The sequence below is a fragment of the Copadichromis virginalis genome, linkage group LG13, assembly GCF_057382275.1.
Source record: "Copadichromis virginalis isolate Kocher_CV1m ecotype Utaka linkage group LG13, C_Virginalis_male_GT1.1, whole genome shotgun sequence".
NCBI lineage: Eukaryota > Metazoa > Chordata > Actinopteri > Cichliformes > Cichlidae > Copadichromis > Copadichromis virginalis.
This window is the reverse complement of record NC_140630.1, coordinates 3077768-3091903: the sequence shown is the minus strand read 5'-3', so window position 1 is coordinate 3091903 and position 14136 is coordinate 3077768. Positions and strand designations below refer to the sequence as shown.

At 44.0% G+C, this 14136-nt stretch overlaps 3 protein-coding genes across 3 annotated transcripts; all 3 read right to left on the bottom strand.

Annotated features, from left to right (window-relative positions):
• Positions 1-1647: 1647 nt before the first annotated feature.
• On the bottom strand, positions 1648-2552 carry LOC146695029 (lymphocyte function-associated antigen 3-like). The gene has a single exon (XM_085476693.1). It carries the CDS (start codon positions 2436-2438, stop codon positions 1716-1718), a length of 723 nt encoding a protein of 240 aa, XP_085332819.1. The 5' UTR covers positions 2439-2552; the 3' UTR covers positions 1648-1715.
• Positions 2553-8991: 6439 nt separating this feature from the next.
• On the bottom strand, positions 8992-10031 carry LOC146695028 (uncharacterized). Its single transcript, XM_085476692.1, has one exon. It carries the CDS (start codon positions 10023-10025, stop codon positions 9297-9299), a length of 729 nt encoding a protein of 242 aa, XP_085332818.1. The 5' UTR covers positions 10026-10031; the 3' UTR covers positions 8992-9296.
• Positions 10032-12365: 2334 nt separating this feature from the next.
• LOC146695027 (CD48 antigen-like) lies at positions 12366-13929 on the bottom strand. Its single transcript, XM_085476691.1, has one exon. It carries the CDS (start codon positions 13854-13856, stop codon positions 13062-13064), a length of 795 nt encoding a protein of 264 aa, XP_085332817.1. The 5' UTR covers positions 13857-13929; the 3' UTR covers positions 12366-13061.
• Between the last annotated feature and the right edge of the window lie 207 nt (positions 13930-14136).

The following is a 14136-nucleotide window of genomic DNA, read 5'->3' as shown; positions in this document are numbered from 1 at the left end:
AGATTTCCAAAAGCACAAGGGAAGTGTTTCTGGAACAGTCAGTGGTTGTTGATCAATGGTCATGAGAATTTGCATAATTAAGACTAAGGAACTGGCCTCCCAGCCCATTGTTCCCTCAGTGGGCTGGTTTCAGTCATCATGCAAATGTACTGTTTATAAGATTGAAACCTGCAGTCAGCTGAGACTGAAGAAGTCACCTGGATGAGTGACCAAACGTTTCTCCCACAAAACGCTGCGTCCAGATGAACAGAATCAACTTTTGGAGATTTACTTTCCTGGATGATTGAGCATGCATCAAGATACTTTAATAAATGTTTGATGGCTAGGTGTGCAGTTCCTGCTTTAATGCATGTTTGTATTTTCTTCTATTTGATCTAAAAAAGCTCCTAAAACAGTCAGTGATCCCTGTTGATCTCCCTCGGCTTTTATTACCGCTAATCATTTATTTAAGCTCAGTTTTTAAAACCTTAGGATGTAACTGCAGCCCAGCCCATGCAGCAGTATATGAATGACTAACCTCGTAGTCATTCATATACTGCTATTAAAGTGTCTTGTGCCTCACTACGGCACAAGACACTTTAACACCCACTCACACAATGTACAGTCTCAGATTTTCTTATATTTCCAGATTGTTTTATTTTATTTTAGTTACTTAATCTATAGAATCCACTCACTTACTATAATGTCCTCCTTGTATATGTTCACTTACTGTATATAATGTTCTCTTTTTGCACCGTCGAGGAGCATTGTGTTGTACTCGTATAACTACGCATGTGACAAATAAAGAATCTTGGGTCTTGAATGAAGCTGACTAACATGAGGAAATCTCTCTTCTAACATGTTTATGGTCAGCGATAAAACTTTAAATTGGAAATGCTCACACAAAGCAGAGTTTTTCTGCAAATCGAAGCATTTTATTCCAGTAAAGTGGAAATTAAAGAAATCTATGAAAGTCAGAGTGGTACGGCTCATCAGGACCGAACAATGAACAATCATTTTAAAAACATGAAATAATTAAAGATAAATAATTACTTTCTAATTACTTTCTAAACACGATCTGTATAAGAGTTGCAGGAAGAAAGGACACTTCAGGCAAGAATCATTTTTCAAAGGTGAGTTTTAAATGCAAAGTTCAAAGAAATAAAAAATCATGGAAAATATTGAACCCTGAAGGCACTTCACAGAAAATATAAATAAAGACAGAGATGAAAAAAACAGTCTGACACAAGAAAGTCAGACATATAAAACCACAGACCTGAGGGGGCGAAACTAACTCGGCGCTACGAACACGAAGGACGGAAAACTGACAAAAACAGGAAGTGAAAACATCAAAGGTGCAGAAAACACAAATCACCATAATGAGTAATGATGAAAGAGGAACTAATATATCAATGACAAGTGCAGACAAGGGAGATACAAAAACTCTAAAAAAGACAAGAAATGATTTAAAGAAAAACTACAAACATGGCCGACCATGATGATCATCAGTGTGGAAATAAAGCAGAAACGTTTTACAAGCTAACAAACATCAACTTTGGTTTAAGGAGAGCAGACAGGCTTTAATCTTCATCAGGAAATCAAAGCAGATACTCGACTTTAAACTGCATCATCATCATCATCACTTTTACTGCATTTACAGACGTGGAGCGTCTCTCGTTTCTGCCTCAACAGGTGGACGACCACAAAGACCCCCGCGACCCCAGAGGTCACAGCGCCTAAACTCCATTTGTAATCTGGGCCTTTGTTAGCGGTTCACTCTCTGTATCGTCACTGACCGTCATCGGTGATGATGAAGATGGAAAGGAAGGCATTTGGAAGAGTGGGTTAGGGAGAGGTTTGCTGTCTCTCGCACTCACTGGATTCTTCATCCTGCAGATGAAATTCGTAACACGCTGTGTTTCCTCATTATTGATGATCTCCATGTTCGTTCCTGACTGCTTCCACTCTCCGTCTCCGATCTTCCAGAAATACTCGACAGGCCCAGCAGCGCTGACGTCTCCGTCACAGCTCAGCGTGCAGCTCTCTGAGGTTGAGTTACACAACAGCGGCCTCACACTCACCTCAGGCTGAGGCACTGCTTCGACCGCCACTGTCTTATAAACCTGACTCTGGACCTGGTTGTTGATCTCCACTGAATACACTCCAGTGTCCGCTGCAGTCATGTCCCTGATCTCCAACACTCCTGTGTCAGTGTTCAGAGTGGTTCGGCCTTTAAACGAGATGTGATCTCTCAGCTCAATCAAGTCTTTCACCCACTCAGCCAGCAGGTATTCATCACAATACCACACGATGCTGGTGATCTTTTCAGAAACCGGCTGAGGGCTGAGCTGAAGCGTGTCGCCATCCTCAAAGTACTTCTTTACAATCTGATCCTGAGAGAAGCTGGATGCAGCCAAGAGCAGCACAGCCAGGAGCCGGAAACCAGCCGAGAGCTTCATGTTCACAGATCAGTGCAGGAGTGACAGCAAACCACGTGTCAGAGGTCTCAAACCCTTTTCCTCTTCCGTACAGCCTGTGGTTTCCTACACTGAGCGCAGTCTCAGTCTTTGCTGATTCCAGGATGTTCCTCCCACAGTTTTGCCAAAATGACCCAAATGCAGCGAGCAGACAAAGTAAACACAACGAAGTTTTAATTAAAGTGAATCTAAAAGATCCTGAACAAACTCCTGAACAGACAACAACAAACAAAAGAAGTAAACAAAGAGCAAAGCACAACAGGAAGTGACTAAACAGCAGAGCACAGAACCAAAGACAACAACTTAATGATGAAAGATAAGAAGACACCAGGAAGGCCAATGAAGGACATGCAAGAAGTCTAAACACAATACTCTCTGTTAGAGAACTCCCAGTAATCAGTTAGATATGTGTGTATGATGACATATGGATACATATGAAGATTACTGTTAATCTGGAATAATCATAGAAACAAATGATAACAAAACTCAGTCTAAACAAACTCCAAACTCTCCAGAAGTTTATCAACAACTTCATGTCTAATTAATTTATGTTTTTGCTTTAAACTCCAAATAAAGATAGAAAACATCACATATCTGTGACGTGGTAGCCAAACACATCTACATTAGATATAACTGAGAGTCTGATCACCAGCCAGGCAGCTGCTGCTGGTCGCTGTTCATTATTGTTTCAGAGCCAGAGTTCAGCCAGAGTGATTATTCTGAGCAACACCCGCTCAGCAGCTTTCCTGGAGCTGTCAGCAGAGTGCAGGCGTCAACTTTAACTCGGGTTTGATGTTTCTGGTCGAGACAAAGTTTCATCATCAAGTTCGTCGTCACTTCCTCCTCTCCTTTAGCAGCTGTCTCCATCACTCAGAGCTTCTCTGAAGTTCACTCGTTTGCTGACCCGGTGATCAGGATGTCCTCTCCTTACACCGACTCACTGCTTTATCATCCAATCCAATAATATATATAATCCAATCTGTGCAAATGATTCCAATAATGCTGAGACAGTCGGGGGGGGACCCTGAGGACAGCGCGCTCTCAGAATCACTCAAGTGAAATCTAACAGGTGATATTTAGTTTATTTCAGAGTTTTATTTGTTCCAGTTTGGCTGAAACTAAAGTTGTTTCATTCGGCCAAATATAGAAAGAGGAAACAAACTTACGCCGACCAGCACGAGGAAATCTCTCTTATAACGTGTTTGCCTTTACTGATAAAACTCGCTGAAGTCTTGGAAAGCTGCTGCCTTTTCTCACTTCCATGTGAAACAGTTACTGTGACTATTAACAGTAACTCATCTATCAGTCAGACGTGGCAAAAGCACAGACATCCTGTATCTAAGTAGAAGTATAGATAATACCATTAATAAATTCTCCAGCAAAAGTTGAAGTACTGATTAAACTTCTTTACTCGAGTAGTTACAAAGTACAGGCTCTGAAATGTACTTAAAGTAAAAAGTAGCTCTTTGGATGTTTCTACCATCTATCTTTGTACAAAGCTAACTGTTAACTATTAATTATAATAATAATATAATATTAAGAGATGGTAAATGGACTGATTCTTATACAGCGCTTTTCTCCTCTCCTGGAGTACTCAAAGCGCTCTATACAACATGCCTCATTCACCCACAACCTAAACTACATTCACACTCCGATGGACGCATCGGAGGGCAGCTCGGGTTAGTATCTTGTCCAAGGATATTTGGCATGCAGACTGGGGGAGCCAAGGATCGAACCACCAACCTTCCGATCAGTAGCTGATCTGCACGACCACCTGAGCCACCCAGAGATCGAGATACAACTTTTATTTCAGTCTAAATTTTAATTCTAATAAAGGAGCTGAGCATGAACCGGTTAAGTAGAACATGAGGAGAGAGAAAAAAGGATTATAAAACATAACTTGTTTTCCTGACTTTACCTCTAAACAGGAAAGTGGGTACAGCCAGAGATTAAAATGGGCGTCTATCACAGTGCAGCAAACTAACCTGTTCATCCTGCAGAGGATTTTATGTAAGCGGTAAATAACACAGCTGCTCTACCTCAGTTTGATCTGCATGTTTCAGAAAAAGAAAAAAATACTGTCACGTGTACAAACAAAACATGAGGATTTACATGTGAGCTTTATATGAGCAGTCCTTCGCTTTAACTCTTCTTCCGACGATATGAAGAGCGGACAATGGACTGAATACAGTCCATTGTCCCCCAAAGTCATGTCCCTGATCTCCAACACTCCTGTGCCAGTGTTCAGAGTGGTTCCGACTTTAAACTTGCTGTAATATGTCAGATCAATCAAGCCTTTCTCCCACTCAGCCAGCAGGTTTTTATCGTATTTCCACACGATGCTGTAGATCGGTCCAGAGACCTGTTGAGGGTTGAGGACCACAGTGTCACCAACCTTGAAGTACTTCTCTACAGTCTGAGCATGAGAGAAGCTGGATGCAGCCAAGAGCAGCACAGCCAGGAGCCGGAAACCAGCCGATGTCTCCATGTTCACAGATCAGTGCAGCAGTGACAAAAACCACGTTTCAGAGGTCTTAAAACTGTTTCCTTTTTGAACATCCTGTGGTTGCAGCACAAATATGTTAAATATGTTAATACGTTAACATTTCTGTTCTGCAGTGTTAGTCAGTGAGTGACTGGCTGCTCCCATATGGGATCAGAACGATGCCGCCTTATCCCACAGTCCAGCCAATGATGGGATTCACATTCTATACACAGCTAATCCACGTGGTTGACAGGCTGTGACAGCGTCCTTATGTGCCGACACCGGTGTTGATGTGGAGTGAAGCCACGTTAATGACAACGTGTACAACCATTGGAGATGTGAGCAGGACAGACGGAACAACTGACGGAAACAGTGTGGACTTTATACCAGTTTTTAAATTGTGTTGATCGGCCACGTAAAACCAGAGTTATGATAAAATATCTGCAGTGTTTGGTTTCCTTCCTGAATACTGTCGTTGTTTATATTTACTGCAGGAAGAAACGGTAAAAACGGCGTTTTATAAGGAAAACGCTCGAAATCACTCCGCCTGTGAACAAAGACAGCCCCCCTCCAGCCTTTCCTATTGGTCGAAAAATGTACCATGTGGACCAATCAAAACATGATATGGCAACATGGCATTTAGATGTTTAGGGAGGGGGAAGTTTTAGGAGTGACGGTGGTTTTGAGATGTGAGAGATTTGCGACGTTTAGCACAAGTCGTGTGTAGTTAGTGTGTAGTTAGTGTGTAGTTAGCGTGTAGTTAGTGTGCAGTTAGTGTGCAGTTAGTGTGTAGTTAGTGTGTAGTTAGTGTGTAGTTAGTGTGCAGTTAGTGTGCAGTTAGTGTGTAGTTAGTGTGTAGTTAGCGTGTAGTTAGTGTGCAGTTAGTGTGCAGTTAGTGTGTAGTTAGTGTGTAGTTAGTGTGTAGTTAGTGTGCAGTTAGTGTGTAGTTAGTGTGTAGTTAGCGTGTAGTTAGTGTGTAGTTAGTGTGTAGTTAGTGTGTAGTTAGTGTGTAGTTAGCGTGTAGTTAGTGTGCAGTTAGTGTGCAGTTTTGTTGTGTGTCAGAACAATGAGGCGCCTGCTGAGTGTTACAGGTGTTACAGCAGTGACACATCTGCTGCTGTCAGGCCTGCAGGTATCAGGCTGTTGTTCTCCTTCATCTCATAGTGGACAGAAATTTTTTTGGAGTGGCACAAATAATTTGTGTGGCATCAGATTTGATGCAGAACAGCTGATTGTTCTGTAAATAGTTTGAAATGTTTGTTTAAAAAACGCTTTGGCTGCATTTTTAGGTAAACAGCTGCAAAACACTTTGTTTGCATAACTCAGTTACTTTTTTGAAGAAGTAACTATATAATTAATTTCCCAACATTGGTCATTATTTACTGTATTTTGCAGACAGAGAGTTACAGACTCTCTCCCAGACTCAGACTCATCATACGAGTCAGAGCTTTATTGGAGTTCAGGTTATTTTTCCTTCCAATAGTGTTAACATGCTACAGGTCATGAACAAGATTTGTTTACATTTTCATTGTAACTGGGCTAAAGCAGTTAATTAAAAGTAGTCTAACATAAATGCTGTAATTTGATTATTTTAATAAACATGTGACTTGGATGGATTCGATGCTGCCGTGACCACAGTGCACACGTCTGCTGTCGCTCACAGTGGTCCACGGGACGCTCAGGGAGTTTGTGTGCTCGCTCAGACAAGAAGAATTTGAGGGAGCATTGTTCACACCTCGTACATGTCCTGCTCCACCTTCACATGTTTCTCTGCTCTGCTCATCACTGTTCTTGACAGTCAGTACCAGTACACTTCTTCTCCATTGCTCAGGCATCCTCTCATTCTGCAGGACTGTATTAAGCAGTCCGGTTAAAAAGTCTCTTTTCTAGACATCTCTGCACCTGCACAGGTTTCCATGTTTTTTCATCCTCTTCATAGCTGCCCTCACTTGCTTCTTACTAATCCTTACAGTTAATGTTTCCCTCCAGTATCGTCACTGCAAACTGCTGCAGTCTAAAGATTTAAGCCATTGCCTGCCTTGCCTGGTGACGAGCAGTGCCACTGAGTGACAGCGAGGTGCACAGTCTGCACCTCTGTAACCTCACAGCTGGGCGTCATTCGTGCTCCTAGTGAGATACGGCTTAGAGAGCAAAGCCGAGTGCAGCTGAGAGCAGCAGTGCCAGGAGCTGAAAGGCAGCCGACGTGTTCACAGATCAGTGCAGAAGAAACAGAAAAGTCTCTCTTCAGAGATCTTAAAGCTTTTCTTCTTTTGAACACTTTGTGGTTTCCTTCAGTGAGTGTGGTGAGCTTATGGTGAAAGCAATGAAAAAGGAAGTCGGCCCTATTGAAGCAGCGTGTTCACATCCACAGACGTCACACTTTGTGATTTCTTCAGATGCCGTCTGGATCTCATTGTTTGGTCTTTAAAGAACTACAGCTCCCAGATTACTCTGCTGCTTCTGTTTGATTGTTTTTAAGACCCTGATATGTTAGTAGTCGTCTTTACTCGCTTAGCCAGGTGCAGGTGGTTCGGCTGAGATCAGCTGTTCTGTCTCACAGTATAAGACTCTTACTGTAGACTCTACTATTTTTATTCTTTATCATGCTGCTGTAACACAACAACTTTACTTATGGGATCAATAAAGAATCTGTTTATCTAGAAAATACACTCTTAGTGAGCAGAATTATATTCATTCCTATTAAAATGAAGCTAACACAGAGAGAACTGGCGTATGCTGGGTTTAACACTGTGACATCATAGCAACAAGGTCTGTAGTTCGAATCTTAGCCGGACTGGAACAGGTCGCAGTGTCTCCTCAGGTGAACTCCACTGCTGTACTTCCACAAAGTAAAAGTCACAGTTTGATCATGAAACATGTAAACACTCAAATTCTGATAAATTATTGTTGTAACAATCCTGCTTATGGGAAATATTCAGCTAACAGTATCTCAGTGCATCTGCAGCAATCAGCTCTGCAGGTCAGACTTTAAAACCTCACCCTAATGTCAGATCGTGCAGCTGGTTTCGTTCTGCACTCACAGTCAGCGGCCCCATTTCTCGTAGTTTGCTGTGAGCTGATTAATGTCTCTGCTGCAGTCCCGTTTGAAACGAAATGTAACGCTTTTTTATTCATGTCACTGTGCATGTCAGTGTACAACCTGTTCTGTGGACATTTATTCAGTTGTATTATATTTATATAACCAGGCGCTTCATATTGTAAGTTGAAGCATTTAACCCGAGGAAATCAGCGCCCAGTTCAAAATGGTCATTTTCATCCAGCGTCCAGTCAGAGCCCGCCTATGTCTCCTTACATGCCCTGTGGTGTGTCATTTGTGTCCAAGCAGAAAACCATCCAACATACGATTAACATGTTAAACTGTTTAAATCTCAGCTCTGTGCAGAGAACGTCCACCTCTGTCACAAAAATGGAGCCAGACTGAAACTCTGAAGCTTCAGCAGATGCTCAACATCTTTGTCTGGCTCATACAAAAACCCACAGCAGTGTTTGAATAAACCAGTGCTTGGACTGGAAAGAGCAAACCTGCACACTGACAGCAGGTCTGAGAGCTTTATTTACAGGATATGTAGGAAAGACCAACACAGGTAACTACAGGAGCTCTGCCAGCCAGGAAACAGGAGTTAGTGGCGAGTGCTTTACACTGACCTTGGTGAAGAGGTTTGTTTTGACGTCTCGCTTGACTGTCTGATCTTCTTCCATTGACCTGTGGACTGGTGCTGCTGAGCAGGAAAGCAGCAGAGAGCGTGCAGGCTGTGGACAGGTAACAACCAGGTGCTGGGTCCTTCAGCCACAAACAAAGAACGACCCCAACACACAGTAAAGGCATAAAAGAGCCAATTACCACCACAGAGGCTGACTTTAAATACTGCTCACTGACAGGAGATGAGACTGAAGCTCCGCCCAGCGAGAACAGCCGGCCCACAGCTCGACCTGAGAGACAACAGACAGCGAGAAGGAAAGAAAACCCAGACGGCCGGGACCGTGACAAAACAGGAAAGAGTTTCAAATGTAAGACAGTGCAGCCAGAGATGTTGAACAAGACAAGATTTTAATGTTACTTTGAGTTCAACCTTACAAGGAAATCAAAGAAAACAGAAACAGATCAAATAAAAATAAGAATGACGGGTAGATAAATACATTTAAAGCTATAAATACACCGAAGTAGACAGTGAAGCAAAGAAATCCCAAAGAAAAAAGAACTACAAACATGGACGACCGCACCAGTCTGAAGTGCAGAACAGTTTTACAAAGCAAAGGAATGAGCTGCCCTTTGACGGGCTTCAGTCTTCATCAGGACTTAAAGTGCATTTTCATCGCTGTCAGCAGTTTTTCTTTTACAGTTTCTGAAACAAAAAGCAGACAAACACCGCAACCACCGCCAGGACGGCAGCGCCTACAAGAGTGAGGATCCACCATCTGTAGTCCAGATTTCCGTCCTGGTGAAACGGGTTGGTGATGGATTCGCTGCGTCGCTCACTCACTGGGTTCTTCATCCTGCAGGAAAACATCTTCACACACTGTGTTTCCTCAGAATTGATGATCTCCATGATTTTCCCCGACTGTTCCCACTCTCCATCTCCGATCTTCCAGAAATACTCGACAGGTTCGGCCTCTTTAACGTCTCCGTCACAGCTCAGTGTGCAGTTCTCCAAACTCGAGCCACACATCGGCGGCCTCACCGTGACCTCAGGCTGGGGCACTTCTCTGATCCTCACGGCCTGATGAGTCTGACTCTGGGGCTGGTTGTTGATCTCCACCGAATACACCCCAGTGTCAGCTGCAGTCATGTTCCTGATCTCCAACACTCCCGTGTTCGTGTTCACCTCTGATCGGCCTCCAAACCTGCCGTAATATGTCAGGGGAATCACATCTTCCACCCATTCGGCCAACAGTTCTCCGTCCCACTTCCACACGACGCTGGTGATGCGAGCAGAGACCGAGGCAGGTTTGAGGACCAGCGTGCCGCCAAGCTTGAAGTACGAGTGTATAATCCGGGCCTGAGCGAACCTCACTGCGGCTGAGAGCAGCACTGCCAGCAGCAGAAAGCCAGCTGATGGCTTCATGTTCTCAGATCGGTACAGAAGTGAAAGAAAAAAATTGGCAGAGATCTTTTTCCTCTTTTCTGCGCTGGCAGTGATTCCCTGCAGGGAGTGCGGTGAATCTTGTCATGAAACCATTTGTGAAAAGGAAGTCAGTTCCCTGTGTGGTCGCACTGAACTGGCATGTTCTCATCCCAGTGCGTCACACGCTGACATTTTGTCAGTAAAATCCTCCTGATGCTTACAACCATGTGAACGACTTTGACGGTCAGCTGCTTCGCCCTGATGCAGCACAAATACACCACAGTTTGTGCTGGTTGGTGGCAGGTTGCATCCAGTGAGTCACGACCCCATGGCTGGTCACAACCATGGGTTACAGCAGAACTCTGGAAAGAGTTTTCTTCTTCTTCACCTGCAGGATCCACATGTTGGTGGTGCACATTTGTCTTCCTCATAGCTGCTTCTCACACCGATTGGGTGGCGGCGCTTGTTGCCTGTGGGACGCCCTTAAATTATCCCAAATGAAAGACTAATAGCCTGATTTTAATGGCCAACCATTTTGGGTGACGTGCAGCTGGGGTCTGTTAACCTGCTTGGTCTGAGTGCAGCCTTTGAAACTACATCTCATAACATCTTAGAGCAGACGAGCTTCAAGTGGAATTATTGACACACCCTTAAACTGGTTTAAATCTTATCTCTCGTACCAAACTCGGCTCATTCGCTTAAAAAGTCAAATTCCCGTCATTTCCAGTTACTTCCAGTATTCGCTGAGGATCTGTCTTGTACGGAGCCCCACAGGGGACATGGGAGGAAAAAAATTAAGACAGACTTTTGCGAGATCTCGCAAAACAAACTTAGGATCTCGCAAAACTTTTGCAAGATCTCGCAAAAGTTTTAGCCGCATTCTTCGGACGCCGGCTTGAAGCCGACCGGGAGGTCGAGGCACGATGTGCCGGGAAAGCGGTGTTCCTCCTGGCTGTAGTAGATCTCGACCTCCCGTTAGCTTCGAGCTAACGGGAGGTCGAAGGCCAAAGAATGCGGCTAAAACTTTTGCGAGATCCCGAGTTTGTTTTGCGAGATCCCGCAAAACTTTTGCGAGATCTCGCAAAAGTCCGTCTTAATTTTTTTTCTCCCATGTCCCCTGTGGGGCTCTGAAGTCTTGGAGTCTCTCCAGTGTGTAAATCTGTGTATCTACTTCCTCTTGGTCATATTTTCTATAGTAAGTATTTCCACTGACAGAGACACAGAAGACACAAAACCTCTTTAAAAACAAACAAGAAATGATCCAAAAAAAACTACAAACATGGCGGACCATGATGATGTAAGCAGTTTTTCAAAGCTAAATGAAGTAAAGCCGCATGACAGAGACAGAAAACTAACCATCAGAGTAAAACAGGAAGTGAATAAAATGAATAAAGTTATCAGACACAGCAGGTTGAGAAACACTGAGCGCATAAACTGAACTCTGTAACTGTGACTAACACATTTCAGATGCTGATGTGACTTTCAGGCGACCGCCTTTTAAGGTGGTATGCATCTCCAGAATACACAGCACAGACACACAGGAGAAGTTTGAATGTTTAGCGTATGAGAGTTAATGCAAACTTCACCGAGTCCTACCCTCACATGTTTACAGCTGAGCCCTGCATGTTTCTGCGCCTCAGTAATAGACAACGGGTATTTTAATGCAGAGCAGGAACATGCATGTGAGCACAAAGCGACTTTCATGGAGTCTTTCTTTCGGTCTTCTGTAGATCAGAGATCCTACACGCCTGAGTCTCGGTCCTCAGACCCCACACAGTCCAGGCAACGTCCAACAGAGTTTGTTATTGCATGAAAGACATTGATCCTCCTGCAGCTCCGGCTCATTGATCTGAACTGCTTCGCTGTTTGCAGAGAGAAAATCAAAGTGTTTCTGATATGAGAACGAAGTGTTTTGTTGGTAGCTGAAGAGGCTTTTTGGGCTCTGGGAGGCTGAGATCTGAATTCTGGAGCTCAGGACTCACTCAGAGAGGCTGCGCAGTCATAAATGAGCCTCTGCTGTAAACCTGGAGTCTGTGTGATAGCTGAGCTGTGGCAGTATCATCTATCATCAGCAGAATACTGCAGCAGCTTCCTGCTCTTTAACAACTGGCATAAACAGAAGTGACTGTGTGGTGATGCTGCAGCGGCATGCAGAGGGACCAGTGCAGAGGGTGTACTGGTAACCTTTGTCAGCAGTCATGCTTTCACTGGGACAGCATGCCCCCTCGTGGTGGCAAGCTTTACAAAGCAAAACATTAAAAAAGCCTCTTAATATTGGCGCTTCCACCTCTGTGAGGATTCAGGAATGAAAATCTTTGTCTGGAAGTTTCACACGCAGTGACAGAGACAAGTAAACACATTTATTACAGAACAGCTCACATAACAGAGATAATGTGACGGTGTGATCACCAGCCGAGCAGCAAAGCCTCCACTGTACAATCAACATGTGCCACAACTGCAGGACAAAACATTTCACCATCATCATCGTCGTCTCAGCTCTCTGTCTGCGGGACGAAAGCTGATGCTCGTGCAGGTTGAGCACATAACATCTGAATATTTCCACCTTTTTCTGCCTCGTCACAGCGTTTAAAATGCAGGAGCAGTGAGACAGGGATGATGAACCACAGCAGAGCTTTTAGTTCTTAAAGCAAAACACAGGAAAGTCCAGAATCCTGACCAGATAAATAAGAGGGCAGGAATGACGGGCATATGTGGGAAAACACACTAATACCAAGAGAAATACATAAAGAAGTATAAATACACAGAAATAAAGAAGCAAAACTAACTGAACAAAGTAAAAATAGATAAAGACAGGAAGTGAAAAAAACTGATTACCAAAATAAGGTCAAAACAAGGACAAATAAAGACAGAGAAGACCAAAGAAAACTACAAACATGGCTGACTATAACTGTATGCTAAATAATGTTTACTGTAGAAATGCAGCAGAGCAGTTTAACAGAGCTAAACATGAACTTCCCTCTCAGTACAGCTGATGTGCTTTACTCTTCATCAGGAAGTCAAAGGCGACAGTTCATTTTAAACAGCATCATCGTCACTTTTTCTGCATTTACAGCCAGTCTGTAGTTTCTGACACCAAAAGTAGACAACCACCACAAAGAGTGCGAGGATCGCCAGAGATCTCATCACAGCACCTAAAGTTGTAACCCAGAGTCCACAGTGCAGATCGTCACTGTTTGCTGGTTTTATTCGGTAGAACACGTTGGAGAAGGCGTTGCTCTCTTTCTCACTAAACAGGTTCTTTATTCTGCAGGAGAAAGTTTCCACACGCTGTGTTTCTGCATCATTGATGATCTCCACGGTGTTCTTTCCAGACTTTTCCCATTCTCCATCATCCTTCTTCCAGAAGTACTCGACAGGCCCAGCTTTGCTAACGTCTCCCTCACACACCAGTTTACATCTCTCAGAGGTTGAGTTACATACCAGCGGCTTCGCTTCCAGCACAGGCTGGGGCACATCCTCGATCGCCATAATCTTATGAACCCGACTCTGGACGTGGTTGTTGATCTCCACTGTATACACCTCATTGTCCGCCGCAGTCATGTCCCTGATCTCCAACACTCCTGTGCCAGTGTTCAGAGTGGTTCGGCCTTTAAACTTGCTGTAATATGTCAGAGGAATCTGCTTTGTCTCCCACTCAGCCAGCAGGTATTTACCGTATTTCCACACGACGCTGGTGATCGCTCCACCGACTGGCTGAGGGCTGAGCTGGAGTGTGCCACCAACCCTGATGTACTTCTCCACAGTCTCGGCCTGAGTGAAGCCGACTAACAGCAGCACTGCGAGGAGCCAGAAACCAGCCGATGTCTCCATGTTCACAGATCAACACGGAAGTGACAGGTCTGTGCAGATGTCTTTGGTTTTGTCCCATCTGTGGTTTCCTTTGGTGGGCGTTTGAAACAAGGAAGTGAGCCCTAAAACAGCTTTGCAACCCTTTATGGTCGTTCTGAAGCAGCATCACGTCTCCTCGGTCAGCCCCGAGTGTCGATATCCACCAACCGACCTGTAACAGTCCTGTTTTTAAAGACCTGCTGGGGATAAATTCTGCTGAAAAGTAGCATCAGGACACAAACCAGAACATTTCTAATGAACC

Coding starts and splice junctions, on each gene's coding strand:
- LOC146695029 (XM_085476693.1), bottom strand. CDS start 2,438: ATGAAGCTCTCGGCTGGTTTCCGGCTCCTGGCTGTGCTGCTCTTGGCT.
- LOC146695028 (XM_085476692.1), bottom strand. CDS start 10,025: ATGAAGCCATCAGCTGGCTTTCTGCTGCTGGCAGTGCTGCTCTCAGCC.
- LOC146695027 (XM_085476691.1), bottom strand. CDS start 13,856: ATGGAGACATCGGCTGGTTTCTGGCTCCTCGCAGTGCTGCTGTTAGTC.